This window comes from Rattus norvegicus, chromosome 16 (assembly GCF_021556685.1).
Source record: "Rattus norvegicus strain SHRSP/BbbUtx chromosome 16, alternate assembly SHRSP_T2T, whole genome shotgun sequence".
Lineage (NCBI taxonomy): Eukaryota > Metazoa > Chordata > Mammalia > Rodentia > Muridae > Rattus > Rattus norvegicus.
The window spans coordinates 77,672,141-77,690,022 of NC_141549.1; the positions used below are offsets into that span (position 1 = coordinate 77,672,141).

At 46.5% G+C, this 17,882-nt stretch overlaps 2 protein-coding genes across 4 annotated transcripts in view; one reads left to right on the top strand and one right to left on the bottom strand.

Annotated features, from left to right (window-relative positions):
- Erich1 (glutamate-rich 1) overlaps positions 1–17,882 on the top strand; it is a gene marked incomplete at its 5' end in the record, with an annotated part of 52,793,804 nt that overhangs the window by 46,801,581 nt on the left and 5,974,341 nt on the right.
- Mrps31 (mitochondrial ribosomal protein S31) overlaps positions 949–17,882 on the bottom strand; it is a 30,080-nt gene continuing 13,146 nt past the window's right edge. For 3 of the 4 annotated variants that reach the window (XM_087587951.1, XM_087587952.1, XM_087587950.1), the window contains 6 exons: positions 14,535–14,822; positions 9,500–9,658; positions 8,432–8,572; positions 5,851–5,924; positions 2,179–2,322; positions 1,036–1,331 (listed from right to left, as the gene is read on the bottom strand). In XM_087587951.1, the coding sequence (XP_087444077.1) occupies positions 1,099–1,331; positions 2,179–2,322; positions 5,851–5,924; positions 8,432–8,572; positions 9,500–9,658; positions 14,535–14,659 (876 nt within the window). In that variant the 5' untranslated portion in view covers positions 14,660–14,822 and the 3' untranslated portion in view covers positions 1,036–1,098. Of the gene's footprint in view, positions 1,332–2,178; positions 2,323–5,850; positions 5,925–8,431; positions 8,573–9,499; positions 9,659–14,534; positions 14,823–17,882 lie in introns of all 4 variants that reach the window. The other variant, NM_001106091.1, reaches the window with a different exon arrangement.

Below are 17,882 nucleotides of genomic sequence, written 5' to 3' on the forward strand. Positions count from 1 at the left end.
AAAAGAACCAAAAAAAAAAAAAAAAAAAAAAAAAAAAAAAACCAAACAACCCTGAGACAAGTTGGTATCAGGAGTGGGTTATTGGGTTATTGGTGTGACGGACCTGACCATGTTGTTCTGGGGAGGATTCCAGGACTTTGGAACTTTGGGCTACAAAAGTCTTTCAATGTTGAGAGCTCAGTGCACTGTTCTGTGAGAACTTGGGAGATGAGTGTTGAGAGCAGTGAGGATGGAGACCTGGCTTGTGATGTTTCGGGAAGCAAAGATAATATCAGGCCATCTGAGTTAAGAATCCATTGGGGCTGAAGAATCCATTGTGATTAACAAGATACCAGAACCACTAAATAGGAAACCTTTGCTTTGCTGGGATAATGGTCAGCTGGGGCTGAAGAACCAGCTGTCTGCTTCCTGCGTTCTACTGTGTTGCAGACTTGGTCCTTAACAAGTAGGAAGTATGAATCCTTAACAAAGTGGGTCTTGTGTTCACCTGCAGCCAACACTATTTGGACTTAGTGAGGAGGATGTGAAGGTATGAGGGTCTGGAAGCAGGGGAAGCTGGGATGTGTGTGGATATGATCAAGACACATTACATACATGTATAAAGCTGTCAAAGAATACATTAAGCCTCAGGGCCAGCAGTCACTGGAACTCTGCCCTCAGAAGGGACTGGGAGGCTTCCCTTCCAGCTTGGGTACCAGGGTGAGCTGTTCCTCCCCTGCGTGCTCTTGCATTGGGATGAAGCCTTACCAAAGGTTGTACTATGCTGTGTTAGAAAAGCTTTTGTTCTCATAACATTAGCCTGAGTCTGGTATTTTGTTATGATAAAATGAAGGAATTACACACGGATTTTGATGTTAATCGGCTTCACCGCTAACAATTATAGATCTCAAAGAAGCATAATCACCTAAATAAGAAAGGTAGACTTGTCTTAGATGTATCACTAGTTCTCAGATAGATAATATGAATGTATTTCAAGTTAAAAGTAATTTCACAGTTATCTGCATCACATCAGGTACAGTAATCAACACAGGAGAATTTTGATAAAATTTTTACTTAGCTATAATATACATTTTCAACAGTTTAAATAAAAATTTTTCCTCATGATGTTAAGTGAATGTTATTTTCTTTGAGAATATCTCTTTTTTCATTAAAATAATTTCTGAACCACTCTATATGCTCGACCTTCTGTCTAACGCTCAGATATGGGTTTTTCGAGAGGCCACAGGTCACCAGCTCCATGAACAGGCGAATTGGTCCTTGCTTGGGGAAATCCTCCAGGTGCTTCTCCAAAAATATATGCTCATGGAACTCTGAGCCATCATCGTCAAGACCTGGGAAATAAAATAAAAAAGTAACACAGGGGTTGGGGATTTAGCTCAGCGGTAGAGCACTTGCCTAGCAAGCGCAAGGCCCTGGGTTCGGTCCCCAGCTCCGAAAAAAAGAAAAAAAAAAAAGTAACACAGTTGTGAACATAAAGCCTACATCGTAAAGTTAATAAGGCATCACACAGAAGAATAAAATTCGGAATGAGACCTAGTTTAGCCAGCAGTTTAACAACAACAACCAAAAAGAATGTGAGTGTGGATATAAAAAGCTGGGGAGACGGCTTGCTGCGCACGTCTGATGACCTCAGTGATCCTTGGGATGAAGACCCAGCAGAGCAAAGCTCTATAATCCCAGTGCAGCCCCCACAGAGATGGGAGGCAAGACAGGAGGACTGCTGGAATCCTCGGGGAGTACACTGACACCCAGCAGTAGACCAGCAGAAACTGTCTGAAAACACGGTGAAAGGTGAGGACGGACATCCAAGGTTGCCCTCAACCTTCTGTCTGTGAGCCCTGCAGCCGTGGACAGCTACAGACTCTGACTCTCCCATCTCCCATGGAGGGACCAGGCCCAGTTATGAGGTCCTGGGGGTCCAGCCTGACTGAACTACATCCCAGAGCCTGACGGTACATTTTCACACATAATTTTACTCTTTTACTGTTATTTTCAAATATCTAGAGTTGAATCAAACTCTTGTCATCTTTAGAACAATTTGAGATAACTTGATACATTTCTTCTCAGACACCAATAGTGTTCTGAGATCCACATATGCACCTATCCCCCTCTAAAACAGAACACCTTCCCACATAATCGCTGGTGGGGACTGCTCTGAGCTTCTGCAGTAACTCTTACCTGCTTCATTGTTAACTGGGAACTCCCACAGTTTCCCCTCCTTTGTCCACTGTATCATCTCCTCAAACCCATTCCCAAACGGCTGTTCGCTTACTGTGGCTAATTGCTTAGCAAATTCTATCTCCCAGAGAGAAGGTGCTGCTTCTACAGGATTAAAGAAAAAAAAATAAGTGACAGAAAATGTAAATAATATCTTTAAAATGTAATTACTGGCACCAGTCACCAAGTCTGACTACACAAGTGTGATTCCAAGCATCCTACACAGATAAGGAGCAAACTCCTAAAAGTTCTCCCCTGACCTCTACCCTCAAAACCATGCTCCCACATATAAACATAAACACAAAGTGGATAAAAATGTAATGAAATCAATTTTAAAATGTTATGATCAACTCTATATTGATACATATTATCAGATTTATGTATTATATTATATTATATTTATTTATATATTCTGATTTTGTTTATAATGAAAGGATACCAAGAGCTAAAATTTCAACAAAAATAAAAGGCAATGATAATGATAATAATGATCATAATAATAATGGCAAACCTTAGTTTTTAATAACACCATGCCAGGTTATTACCACCTCTAATGGAAAAGAGAGAATTTGCATTTAAGAATGGTTTTATGAACTGGATGTTTTTGATTTGCTTTTGAGACAGAGCCTCTCTCTGTAGACTGTAGGTCCTCCTGCCTTAGTCTCCTGAGGGAATTACTGGTGTGCCAGGCTGAGTGGATGAATATATGTGGTTTTGGTGTAAATTAGTCACCAGTGATGGCAATGAGGTACTGTCTATGGCCCTAGCACCTCAGAGCTGGGCTGAGAAGAACCAAGAGTCTCTGCAGTTACAAAGAGAGGATGAGGCCAAATTGGATTACATGAAATTCTGTAAGCACCATTACCCTAAAAAAAGTATAAAAGAAAAAAATCAGTAATAATAATGACAAAGAGGGTAACCACAGCACGGGAGAGACAGGAGCCAGGGGATCTGCCAACATCTCGGCCAGAAGAGGGTCAATCAGCGGGAGGAAGGAAGTCTGGTTTTACAGGACACAGTCGCTGGGGTTGGTTCAGACAGTCTGACCTCAGGCAGTTCATTTCAGGCATATTTAAGGACAGCACAAACTGGAAAAAAGTTTTCTGGTGATAACTCAATCCTGTGCATACAACAAAGCTTAAGACAAGACTACATCAGGACTCTCTGCAAAGCACGTGTGACATTTCTGTAAGGACTGGCTCTGTAAACTGGTGACATCAGATGTCCTCCATGAAGACAGGCTCTATAGACTGACTGGGAAAACAAGCCCATGACAGGGTCTGGGAGAGGAGCTGGTGAGCTCGAGCCTCACAGAGAGCACACACCTCACCAGGCCATTAATCACCAGCCCTGGCTTCCCTGGCGTTTATCTGTGAGCACAAGGAGGCCGGAGGATCAGAGTTCAAGGTCACTCTTGATGACCGAGAGCCTGAGCTATAGGAGACCATATGGAGAGAAGGAAAAGAAACATACTGGGTGCTGAGCATTTATTAATACATTTAACCTTCACCAGCAACCCCTCGGGTAAGGTGAGACAGTGGTGGCTGTGTCCCACCATCTTACACGCTGTAGTCGCATCCTTCAGGGATGAGTCACATCCTACCCTCACCAGTCATTCTAATGGTAACATAAAGTGGTACAGGCACTTTGGCAAAACAATCTGAATTAATTAAAAAGTTAAAAAACAAGACCACCTTCTACCAGGATCTCTCCCGCTATGCACCCCACAGGGAGTGGAGACAGAGACCGGGTAACCGCCCTCCCCTTCATCTGGTCACCCTGACTGACGTGTGCCAGGAACTGCCTCCCCTTCCTGGCCCCTCCAGCCTACGGACTGTGCGGCTTGCCAGGGACTACCATGTGCTCCTGGCCTCCCCACTCTTTGGGTCTTACCAGACCAGACTGGTTCTACCTTAGTTAAGGTTTCTATTGCTGTGATAAAACACCATGACCAAAAGTAACCTGGGGAGGAAAGGGTTTGTTTCACCTTGCAGAAGGTGAGCTAACATCCAGGGAGTCAGGGCAGGAACTAGAGGCAGGAACTGCTGCGGAGGCCATGTGGAAGCAGCACTGCTCACTGGCTTGCTCCTCACGGCTTGCCCAGCCTAGGACGTCCTGTTCAGGAAAGGCACAGTGGGCCAGCCCTCCCACATCAATCATTGATCAAAACACAAAACAAAACAAAAAACAAAACCAAACAAAGCAAACTCCCACCCCATAACTTGCTCACAGGTCAATCTGATAAAGACATTTTCTTATTTGGCATCTGCCTTTCCAAATTACTCTAAATTGTTGGCAATTTGACAGAAAAACTAGCCAGGATAGTAGCAACCAAACACAAGAAAATCCAATTTCATAATAGAAAGATTAATAACTAGATCTAAAATCAGCAACCCTCCAGAGACCCCCAAAATCACCTTCCCTCCATTCCGACAGCCCTAAGCCAAGAAACACACATCGCCATTACCAGTAGATACCACTGGGGTAAAGGACTGAAAAGCATTCCAAGCAAATGAACTAAGAAAAAAGCAGGCATAACTATTCTAATACTTGACGAAATAAAACTTGAAACCAAAAAAATCTACCAGGAGGATATTATAATCTTAAACATATACTAACCAAACACAAGAACACCCAATTTCCTAACAGAAAGACTGTTAGCTAGAGCTTAAAACACAGATAGATTCCACGCAGGGATGGTGTGTGATTTCAATACTTTACTCTCACCAATGGAGTGATCATCCAGAAAAAACAAAAGTCAAAATCTCAAGTCAAATAGGCCTACAAGAGACCCACTGAACACTGCACCCACACAGTAAAGAACTCAGTCTTTTCAGCAGCCATTTCTCCAAAGCACATCATGTGTTTTTCCTAATATGAATTAGGACACAAAACAAATCCAAGACATATAGAAAGATTGGAAAGGAAAATCAGAAAGGAAATTCACAAATTCCTAGAGCTGGGCGATAAAGAAAACGCAAAGGCACAGGACGTACTGAAGCCAGTGCAGACACAGAACTAAACACCTACATAAGAAGTTCTGAGGTCTCAAATCAATGACTTAATGATGGCCCGAAGGCAGTGGGAAAGCAATAACAACACCCCACAAATAGGTGGGAAGAAATAATCAAGATCAGAGCTGATGTTCACATTTCAGAAATGAACAAAAACAATATAAAGAATCAATGAAACCAAGGTAGCTTTAAAAGACTGACAAGCAGCCAATGAACCAGGAGGGAGAGAGCATTCTCTTTCATGAGTTCATGGTGTCTCTCCTGCTCTGGGTAGCACACTGCTCAAAAGCAGAAACAGGTCAGTGACCTTCATGCAACAGCAGTGGGCTACACTGCAAACGGCGGCTGAAGAATTCTTTCTAACCAAGAGCCACAGTCAACCCACAGCTCTGGCTTGTTTATCTGACAGCATTGATCCCTCAGGGTCCCACAGAATGCGACATTTTCAGGGGGAAGCAGGACCCAAATCAGCAGTTTTATTCATGAGCAAGATCTAGAACCATGACAGGAAGAAAGATAAAAACGCAGATGTCCAGTGTTATACCACCAGGACACCAGGACTGTTTCTCAAAGACAGAACTCCCACACTCGGAGCAGTGCTGTTCTCTTCTTAACAAACCTGGTTCAGGTGCTTCGTCGTCAAACGCCTTAACATCAAAAATCGAAAGTCTTTTCCCCTTGAACAAACATTTCCTAAGACAAAAACATTTAAAAAAAACAAACACATCTTAGTACAATATATCTGTAAAATGATAACAAAAACTACTTAAGGCAAAAATGTGTCTGAGACAATCAATCAAAGATAATCATGCTGACCGCATCAGACATTTTAAGCTACACTGCTGTGACTTCAGGACTCGTAAGTAGAAAAGAACACATGCCCTTGAATTTTTGCTTCATAATACAACAAGTTTAATCTTCAAAGTACTCAACTGAAAGTTCTAGAAAATTCAGTGTTGTAGGTTATAATATTATGCAAAAACAGAAGCTGGTAAACATTTGTTCTTGAGGACAGAAAATAGTGCAACATTTAATTATGAATTATATCGCTGGAAGACGGATAAAACATTGTACTGTATGAAGCAATCAATCTGCAGTTTGCTGTTCAGTCCCATTAGGGAGAACCTGGCTCCCTCTGTTACTGTCCTCTGTCACCCCTAACACACTGTATTGAGAAGCCTCTCTGTCCCTCTTACTTTTTAACGTTTCTCTTGTGCTGCTGTTTTCACCTCTGTATTTTCTAAGCCAGAGCACCTGTGGTGGCTTGAATGGGAATGATCCCCACTGGCTGCTGTATTCTACACTTGATGTCCAGCTGGTGGCGCTGTCTGGGACAGTGATGTAGCCTTCCTACTGGGGCTAGACCTGAGAATTGGTGACTTGGTTCCACTTTCAGTTCCTTCTCTCTGTTTAGGGCTTTGTCATTCAAGTTGTGACCCCTTAGCTTCCTGCTCTAGCTGCCATGTCTCTGCTCTGTCATGGTGGAGCTACAGCCCAAACGAACTCTTTGGATATTGTCTTGGTCGTAGGATTTTATCACAACAGAAAAATAACCAATACAACCTCAGTGTGGATTCCAGACTGGTTTCAAACTGAGTTCCTTCTGCTTCAGACTCCAACATGTACCACCATGCCTGGCTACTTTTATTTTTTTACTTTTATTTATGTTTTTATTTTGTATGTGTGTATGCAAGTCTCTCCAAGCCTCAGTCTCCCTCTCTCCCTCCCCTGCATGTGTGTGCGTGTGTGCAAGTATATGCATGTGTGCATGTGTGTGCGTGCCTGCCATTGCCACGGTCCACATGTGGGGTCAGGGCAACTGTGAGAGTCAGTTCTTTCCATCTATCGTGTGGGCTCTAGTAAGTTGCCGCTTCATTCAATATGTTAAGAACACTAAATCATTTTAGTAATCAAACAACCATTTAAAATGACTGTTAACTACTTGTACTTCCTGTATAAATCCCAACCAGTTTCCAGTCTCCCTTAAAAACCAGTAATATAGGAAATGACACAGTAAGTCCAGCTCGGCCTGGGTAAACCTTTACAACCAACACTGCATGTGTCATGGGCTCAGAGGTCCTTATACTCACAGAGAAGCACCGAGAGACCCAGGAATGTTAATCGAACAGGGGTGTCTCCTCAGTGCAGGAGATACAAACGCCTGTGTTCCGTAAGGAAAGCCAAGGTGGATCTTAATGACCTGGTGACCTATTTGCTACTTGTAGAGGCGGATCTCACCCAAATTCACTGGAATGATTATCCCAGACTTTTCCCTCCCTAGACCATTACCCAACCTTAGGGCAGAAGTCACAAGCTTTATGGCCTGCTAACCTCTGCTACTAGACTCTAGGCCTTGTAGCTGTAGAAGCCACCCTTGTGGTCACATGTACTTTGTAACCGAGTTTCTATGCAGTCACAACTGAAGCTTTACTGTGCACCTGGAATTAGACTGATTGTTGCCTGGAAACCTCTTCCCAGCCTGTCCTGTTTCCCATATGCAACAATGAGCTGCCTGGCAGCGGCCTCCCCAAATCTGATCCAGGCTTGGTCTGCAGCAGGTTTCCATTTTACCCTTTGCAGATCACTGCCTGCAGTGGCGCCTCAGGGACCCCACATGCACTAATATGCATACCCATAGCTTATTAAGTGATGAGTCTCAGGTGGAATTTCAGAGAAGACACCTGTGCTGGCTAGTTTATGTCAACGTGATCCAAGCTAGAGTCATTTTGGAAGAGGAACCTTGAGAAAATGCCCTAATCTGACTGGCCAGTGGGCAAACCTTGGTGTATTTTCTTAATCGATGATTGATGTGGGAGGGCCCAGCTCACAGTGGCTGTGCCACCCTGAGCACGTGGTCCTGGGTTAAACAACAGAGCAGACTGAACGAGTCAGGGTAACCAAGCCAGTGAGCAGCAGCCCTCATGGTCTCTGCTGCAGTTCTTGCCTCTAGGCTCCTGTTAGAGTTCTTGCCCTGACTTCTCCCAGTAATCCCGTAACCTGAAGTGTAGGAGGAAATAAATCCTTACCTCCTCAAGTTGCTTTTGGTCATGGCATTTTATCACAGCAACAGAAACCCTAACTAGGTATCCACAGGGGATCGTGGATCTATCAGTAATAACATCCAGAATAAATTAAGATTTCAATTAGGATAAAAATAAAACTATACAAACAAACAACAGCAGACTGCAGAGCCTAAATACCTCCTTCTGAAATCAGCTGGCTTCTCCTGGCTAAGCGAACTGTCCACTTCTTCGTCAAACTGAATCTGGTGCTGTGGTCTTGAACTAACTCTCATCGAAGGGGATTTGGCAATTTTCATATTCGATATTATTTGAGTGAAGCTGAAATAACAAGGTGAGGAGATTAGGGATCTTAGGGCACTAGAGCTGCAAACCTTTCCTAACGGGAGACATTGCCACTTAATTCTTACTTCATGCTATGCTCCAATGAGAGCATAAAGATTTATGAGCAAACGAGGTCACATGCTTACACTCATGTGACATAGGCGTTAAGATGCATGTCTCCAACACTTAAAATATACTCTTAAGAAATCTTTACTTGAAAGATGAAAATGCCAGTTACAAAATTAATATCCACAGAAACTGACAGGAAAACACAACCAAGCATACGTGTACCTATGACCTACGTTGCCAGTTACATTAAAATTGAAAATGGGTCTCTATTTGCTGTCGCATAGCATGAATCATGTGACAGTCTAGGTAAGAGTGTACTCTTTGATCCGCCTCTCCGTGCTCCCCAGGACAGGAGATTCAGATTCCTCCTGAGTGAAGCACTGCCAGTCTCCATGACCTCAGGGCAGCAAGCAGCGGAGCATGGCATAAATTAACAAAGAGATAAAAACGTCCCGTGCGTGGGACTGGAAAGTGGCCCAGCAGTTAGGAATTCTTGCTGCTTTCAAAGGAGACCTGGGCTTTCCATTCCCAGCACCCACACGGCAACACAAACGACCTACAACCTCTTCTTCCAATGCCCTCTTCTGACTTCATTTTATCGTTATGTGAGGTGTACATGTTCATAGGCACACGCACGACACCGAGTGTATGTGGAGGTCAGCAACAGCTCACAGAGTGAGCTCTCTCCTTCAGTCCCGAGGGCTGTAGGTATAAGGTCATCAGGCTTGGCAGTAAGCGCCTTTCCTTCTGGGCCATCTCGCTGGCCCACGGGGTGGATTTTATATGTAAACCAGATGTGCACCACTCACCCTCCAGAAGAAAGCTGCCCCCAAGCAACACCTCCGGCCTACTGACCTAACCCTGCGCTTCTGTCTGTCTGTCTGAGCCCTTGACTCTTCCTCGTGTTGCTGCAGCTGCTTGAGCAGCTCTGACTTGGTCGTCTGCTTGTCGAAAGGCAGAGAATCCGCAACAGCAGATGCCGCTGCCACCAACTCAGGACTCAGGAACTCATTTCTACAAAAGAAAATGAAAGGAAGAAACAGCAGAACTGATTAGCACGTTACTAGTGTAGTGAAAAGAGAACAAATGTGGGGAGGAAAACCCATTAAAAATTATTCAATTTCCATCAAAAGCAGGAGTTTTCAAACAGTCAACACTGTTCTTGGTGGTTTTGCTGTTTGTTTTGAACAGGGTCTCAGGAGGCTGGCCTACAACCTACAACCTCCTGCCTCAGCCACAGGCCTACTAGGATTACAAATATCCATTATGTACACTTTACATATAAAAGCATCCATTACGTACACTTCACATATAAAAGCATCTTGCTTTAGACACCAGGAATACAGAAATGGTGAAACAGTAAAGTCTAAATTCACACAAACTTGCTGATACATACACAGGGCAGTCCGGCATGGTGTTTCACACTAGAGTCTCTGTACTCAGAGGCTAAGGCGAAAGGACCACGAGTTCAGGGCTACACCAGGTCACGCAGGGAGATCCTGTCTCAGCACAAAGAACTGAGAGTTAGGGAGACGCTTCAGTCAGTGAAGGAAGAGCTTGCTGCACCTCTGAGAACCTGAGTCCCATCCCCGGACACAAGAAAAGCCTGGGTGACCAGCGCTTAGCACTGGGAACGCATTTGCCATGAGAGCTTCATAGCCTGACTTGGATCATCAGGGAAAGGTCCTGTTTTTAAAGACTTATTTATTTCATGTATGTGACTACACTGTCACTGTCTTCAGACACACCAGAAGAGGGCATCAGCCCCATTACAGATGGTTGTGAGCCACCATGTGGTTGCTGGGAATTGAACTCAGGACCTCTGGAAGAGCAGTCAGTGCTCTCAACCACTGAGCTGTCTCTCCAGCCCGATGTCCTTTTTTTTTTTTTTTTTTTTTTTTTTAAAGCAGTTTCTGTGATTTAAAAAGATAAGCAAACACATATACACCAACGTGAATGACAGTATCAGTCAACCTAACTCTAACGCTGGGTCATTAAAAACAATCTTCCCTCCGCTGCATTCTCTTGCAACACCTGTCCCTGGTCCCCAGCTGCCGGTCTTATAAAGGCCAAAGCAGCCTAACAGCTCATGTATAGTTCTGCTTCTAGCAGCAGCTACGGCTCAGCCGAGAGCCAACATCAACCTGAGTGAGTGAGGACAACGAGTGACCTTCAGGTGACTTCATGCAGCTGAAACTCGTCTTCTCTGCTGGCCCAAACTCTCTGAGTATGAAGATGGTTATTTTATGAGAGTGTGTTTTAGGGAAATCTGTAATGCAGCCATCATAGCAAAATTAGTGAGCTCTGAAACACAGGGAGGGAGAACAGGAGGGAGAACAGGAAGGGGGGCAGCGAGGGAGGGAAGGAAGTTCGGTCTTGTGTGGAGCAATTACTACAGTGCCAATACTCTGACTGACCCCAGTGTGCTGACACTGGATTCTAAGACAGATGTGAGAGGAGGGAGGGACAGACCTGGCCAGGTGTAGGCCTGTATCTCAGTGGAGATTACTCCGGAAGCTGGGACACTGCTTGCTGTGTTTGGGCTACAAAGTGATTGCAAGGCTACCATGGGTAACTGTGAGAGTGAGATACTCCCTCAAAATAAAAACTAAAGTGCCAGGGGTAAATAAAATAACTTTTCTTCAGACTCAGAACAAGCGCGCCCCATTCTCCAGTCTTGTCTACAGCCTCCTCCTGGACCAGCTGCGGAGGGTTCCCAGATGTGTCTGCAATACAGCAATGGATAGTGCACGGTCCACCTAACTGCAGGCCCTTTAGAGCACAGAAGGGGTAAGGACGCTGCACATGCCCATTACTCAGGAGGCAGAGACAGGAGCCACACACACCTTCTGTTACAAAGAAAGTCTGAGGCCAGTGTGGGGTACATGAGACATTTTCTCAAAAAATCCCCCCAAATTACTAAAATCAAAACAATTACAATTTATTACTTTTTAATGTAGAGAAGTAGAGGCCAGGGAAACGCTCCGGAGATAAAAGTTCTTGCCGCCCTGGCCTGGTGACCTGAACTGGTTTCCTGAACCCGTGAAAAAGCCGGATGTGGCTATGTACATCAGCAGTCCCAGGGTTCCTAGGGCCAGTGAGAGCAGACAGGAGACTGGCCAACAGCCTGAAGGGCAGTAACTAGCACTGAGGCAGAAATAAGGAAGACCTGACCTCAGAAACACAGCGGAAGGAAGAACCAACCCCAAAGCCAATTGCCCTTTGACCCCCACGTTTGTGGGAAGGCAGAGCACACCTGCGTGCTCTACAGACGGTGAAATAAAGTTTAAAAATGAAGTGGAAAAGCAGAGCAGAGCCCTGAAAGGCCTTATGAAGCAACCTACACTTCATGCTTGTCTTCTTCATAGCTGATTGGAAAACAATTGTAAAAATACCTTATTGTAGGGGTGTGGGACGGTGAAAGGCAGCCTGGTTCTTGGTTAGGCAGAGGCTTGAAACCCTAGTGACCCTGAAAGGGATGGAAGGCATTTCACCTGACTCCCAGGAAACCAGGCCGGTCACTTGTCACAGCCCTCCATAGATTTGTGGCCATCAGTCATGTAAGGGCAATGTCCCAAGCCCCTCCACAGGTAGAGGATGTCACCACAGGTCACGTAGGCTCAAGACAGATCTCCATTATAATGGGGTGCCTAAAGCCCTGGAGGCTTAGCCAATGAACTTTCCTTCCCGGACACTCTCCCAGCAAAAGGTATTTAATCTCAGGCCCACCCTGAGAAGTGGAATACGGTTTTACTCATTCACTTTCTGCCATGACAATAAACACTTTAAAACCATGGACTACCTCTTTTTCATCAGGATCCGCTGTGGAGAGCCACACAGAAGCCCTTCTCCTACACAGTCAGCCATCTAATCTCCTGTAGAAGGCCTCTCTGCACTCCCAGTCACAGTCACCACCAAGCCTACACTCATCAAGCCAAGGACTCTCCTCTTGGGACAGCCAGAGTCTCCCCCTTCCCCTGGGCAGATGCAGCCTGTGGCCCTACTCCGTTCTCAGCTCTCCTGTGCTTCCAGCAGCATCTGCATGCCCAAGAGCCCGAGGATCTGACTGCCCCAGCCTTGTCATCCCAGGGCTGCTCTACGGCCCGCCACCTGCCTGGCGACGGCGTGGGGTAAGCGTGGTCAATTTCCAGTGTCCTGTCTTCCTGAGTGGCAGAGCTCTGTGGGGGAGCGGACACAGGAGGCATTGACCCTACATAGGAATATCCTGGTGAACCCAAAAACAATATGGCTGTTGCCCCTGCTCCTGGTTGCTCATCAGAACTGGATGGTAAGACCTTACTGCTACACGGCTGGGTCCCAGGACATGGAGAAACCAAGTAGTACTGACTAGGCAGCCTCCTGCCTGATGACGAGTGGTCACAGTAGTAGGAGGTGCTACATAGGTTACCGAGGGGTTAATCAGCAGTCCCTTCAGTCTGTGAACCTGTAGGTGGTAATAATATCCATCATAGGTGCAGTCGTGATGTAACCAACTGCTTTCTGATGGGAGTTAAGGCCTCATCCTGGTGCTGTAAATCTAGCCATGCACCCACGGTTGAACAGCTCATAGGTCCTACAGTTGAACTTAGTACTATTAGTTTGCTAAATGGACAGAACATCAAACTGCCTTCTAAATCTGCATCTTTCTACCCGTAGATTAATGCAGCTCTCAACCGTCATTAGAGAGGTTTTTCTTTATGAAGTGGAAGGAGGTTAGCACACAACTGGTCAAAGTGCAGAGAAAGCATCTGTGGAGTGGGCAGCCACAAAGTGGACATCTCACATCTCTGTCACCACCCTCTGCTAAGAAAGCTCAGGGGCCACGGGGTGGGGCATGGGGGGAAGCTTGTGAAGAGCAGAGGGTGGATAGGACCGGAGTCAAAACAGCATCTGTGGGACGAGACAGGGCCACTGTCCCCATCAACTCACAACAGCTGTGGGCACCTGCACACAATCAGGGTGGCCAGCATCACAGCACAGAGGGCTCATGAGCCTCTCAGTGAGAAGCTACCCACAGCTGCTGGCGGCTGGAGGAGGGGCAGTCGCTTGTCTTATGGGTGTCACCCTTGGTATGCTGACCATGACCCAGTGGCGTGCCTCACACCCAAGAGTGTATGGGCCACATACACTGGACTCCGTGGGTTATTTTCAAAAGAGGAAATAGGAGAGATGGATGGATCTAGGAGGAGTTACTGAGAGGATTAGGGGACAAACACATTGTACTCACATATGAAATTCTCAAAGACTCAATAAAAAAAAAATCACATTAAAATGACCTTACTGAACCTTTCAAATGGTTTCTCTCATTTCATCATTTAAATTACTTCAACTGCACATTTAACAAGTCAAACACATGTAGATTTTTTTTTTTTTTTAAAGCCTCTCTCTTACCTGTTGCTGCTTTTTGGGACAGTTCCCTATGTAGCCTGAGCCAGCCTAGCACAATTCTGCAGTCTGCAGGGTTCAACCTGAGTTTGGGATTACAGATATGTGTGCCAAAATGAGGTCCATAACTACTTATATATGCACGTGTATTTTTGACTTTTTGTAATAATTGTTTTTTCTGAGAGAAGGTCTCCTATGTAATCTAGACTGGCCTGAAATTCTTAATACTCTGTTTCTGGTTCCCAAGTGCTAGGGTTAGAGGAATATGCCACCATGCCTGACTACAAATACTGTGTTGTCCCTTAAATATATAAATATAACACACACACACACACACACACACACACACACACTTCAAGTAACTTTAAGACCCTCCACGTCTCCTGCATTGGTGTCTCAGTGTCTCCTGAGTACCACAATTGAACGGATTGTTTACTATAAGAAAAGGCTTACTGGAACACCATAGATTAGTCTCAAAGGGCATTCGAACTGGAATTGGATTCACCTCTTCCTTGGAGGTTCTCCCAGGGCCTTCTGAAGCCTGCCGACTGCGGTCTCCAGATGGGCAGGAGGTTGTCTGCCACGCGGCTTTGTTGTTTTTACATTTGCTGTGTTCAGTTGCACTTTCATGTCCTTAATAACGTCCAGCAGGTTTTTCTTCAAAGTCTCCTTTCCCTCGCCTTGGCTCTCCGCTGCCTTCTGGGAAGTTTCATTGGCTGGAACAGACTGGTCATCTTTCTTACTACAGATGGATCTGCTAGTGCAGAAATGTCTTTGGATAGTATTTTCTGTCCTGAAATGACATATAAAGGAAGAGCAGAAAAATATAATTCACAAATAACAAAGTATTAACAGAAAAACCTGCTTCTACATTTAAAAGGATTCCATGTAAACCCTCTCCGTTTCCTTTTGCTCTCCACCATTGTTAACTACCACAGTGGAAGCCATGCAGCCTGTGTTAGCACATACTCTGGGCCTTGCTTGGACAAGACTTGTGTACAATTTTTCACACCCACATCAACTCCAAAGGTCAGCATTATCCTCCTCCTACAGCTAAGAAACTGAAAACCCGGAAGTAACCACGCTGGTGTCTTAGTGACTTCCCTGTGGCTAAGATAAACGCCATGACTAAAAGCAATTAATGGAAGAAGGAAGTGGTCTGGACTTTTGATTCCAGAGGGAGGACAGCCAACAGACAAAGAAGAGTCAGAGAAAAGAGGCAGGCAAGCCAGCAGGTGCATGCTGGGTGACGGCGTCCTCAAATGCAAAACAAGGCAGAGAGAGCAAGCTGCAAGTGGCACAGGCCTTACTCTCTCAAAGTGCAGCCAACTGGGGACCAAGTCTTCAAATATATGGGCCTTGCAGGGAGATTCTCATTCTAAACTACTATATTCCATTCCCTGGCCCCTACAGGCTCATGGCCATATCATAATGCAAAGTGTATATAGTCCAATTTTTAAAGTTCCCGTTGTCTTTCATGGTTTCTACACTGCTTTAAAGTCCAAAGTCTCTTTGAGAATCTTTGGTGACCAAATCTTTGGTGTCTTATGCCTAGGACTCATAAAAATCAAATCAAATCATATCCAATGCAATCCAGGCATCGCAGTACAGGAGGAAGGCAGACAGATAACTATGGACCGCCATGCCCCACAGACCTGCCCTTTAGCCCACTGAGGGAGGCCACCTCCCACAGAGCACAGACGAAGGGTGTCACCCAGGGAGCTGCCAGCAGTGTGACCAGCCTGCAGTGCGAATCATTCACCACAAAGTGCGAGTCTGTGCTGGTCAGAAGGGAGAGAAAGGGAAGAGGAGCAGCTTGCGCATTACAGAGAGATGAACTGGAGACTCAGGGTGGAGAGGAGCTATGAGTGGCCAGCCCCACCACCTGGGGCCATGGTGAGACTCCTGCCCAATCTGCCACCGAAAGCCATGTCTGAGTCCGTGTCTACACAGCGCTGGGGGTCGGTATCCATGTCCCTAGCTCATATTACCACTATAGAACATGGAGACTGGACTCCCTGGTCAGGGCAGCCAGGACCATCTGGATGTCCAGGGGCTGTGCAGAACTGACCCTGCTCCTCATCGGATTCAGTGCTCTAGAGAGCTGGCCCCACCTCTCATAGGTGAAAGCACTGGAGAGCAGGCCCCTGGCAGCACAGTGGAGCTGCTCTTGGCATCAGGGGTGTGGGTGGTAGCCCGAGGTGGTGGATGTGGAAGTGCTGACCCTGCTACTCATCTGCCATGGGGGTACAGATACAGAGGTGATGTGCTCCCCCCCCCTCCAGCAGTCGGGAAAGCTTCCCACAGGGTTATGATCTCAGGAAGGCTAGCCCTGTCCCCTACCACCTGCAGCACTCAGGAGAGCTGGCCCAGCCACTTGTCTGCCATGATGTGGCCTGGGGAGGCTGCCTTGTCCATGGCCACCTGAGGCAGTCGACAGCTGAGCCCAGGGTCATGACAGGGCGTAAGCTGGCCCTGCCCCTTGCTGGTTGCACTGCTCAGGAGAGCGGGCTCTGCACCTTGCCTGAGCAGCACAGTAGGCTGGCCCTGGTCCAGGGGGTGCAGGTGAGCCAGCCCCGAGGGTGAGGACATGGAAGACTGGCTCCAGCACTCACTCATCTGCCATGAGGTGGTGTTGGCATGGGGTGATGCCCCGGTCACCACCACTCACTACCTGTGACAGTCAGGAGGGCATGAGAGCTGGTGAACTGGCCATGCCCATTACCCACTGCAGGACAGCTCAAAAAAGCTGGTTCTCATGGAGGGGGCACAGGTAGGCCAGCCCTGAGGGCTGGGGAGCTGGCCCTGCCACTAGTCTGGCAAGAGGAGGAGGTGGAGTAGGTGTCATGAGGTGTTGTGTGTGTGTGTGTGTGTGTGTGTGTGTATGTATGTGTATATGTGTGTGTGTAGCCCTCTCCCTCCCTCTGTGCCACCTGCAATAGCTGGGAGAGCTGACTCCAGAGTCATGAGAGTGGGAGAGCTGGCCTTGCCTCCTCACAGGCTGCAGCACTTGGGAGAGCGGGCCCTTCACCTGACTGGGCAGCACAGGGGAGCTGGCTCTGGAGGCGTGGACGCAAATGAGCTGGCCCCAGCCGACCCTGCCTCCTGCTGATGGTGGCATTGGGTGGCCTAGCCACAGCAGTGCTGGAGAGCTCACCCTGGCAGTGCAGATAAGGGAGATCTGGTGGGTGAGCAGCTCAGCTGCCACCCAGGCCCAGACTCAGAGCTCTGAGTTGGCTCTTATCAAAGTCTGGATATGCAAATGGTTGGGACGTGCGAAAGGGCCAGTCCTGCTGCTCCAAAGCTGCAGGAGCTCCACCACACAGGGCGACAACAGGAAAACCAGAAGGAGTCCCCACAATGATCTAAAATTGATGATGTCACAGAAGCCAGAGATCTTGAACCAGACAATGACTGAAGATATGTGGACAGAGGGACACACTGTGACATACCATAGCTTCCACAGTGAAATATTTCCTATGCTTTGGTTTTTGGAGTCAGTTTGTGTGTTTTAAGGGTGGAGGGTGGAGACAGGGGATGTGCAGATGAGTGGGTCTGGGGTGCATAATATGAAACTGACAAAGAATCAATGAAAAGTTAGAAGAGAAAGCAAATTACATCTTTTCTACATATAATGGCACAGAACACACATTACTATTCCAAAAGGGAGGAGTGGGCCTCATTAGGACATAGTGGACTAAAGCAAGACTGGAAAGCAGCAGGGCAAACAGCAAATCCTGTGGCTCCATGTCTGACATCACGAAATGTAGACGGCTCCTCCCTTCCAGCTTTGCTGTCTGCAACACACAGCTCTCTCCAGGACGGTTCCCTCCGCTCACAGCTCTCTTCAGCA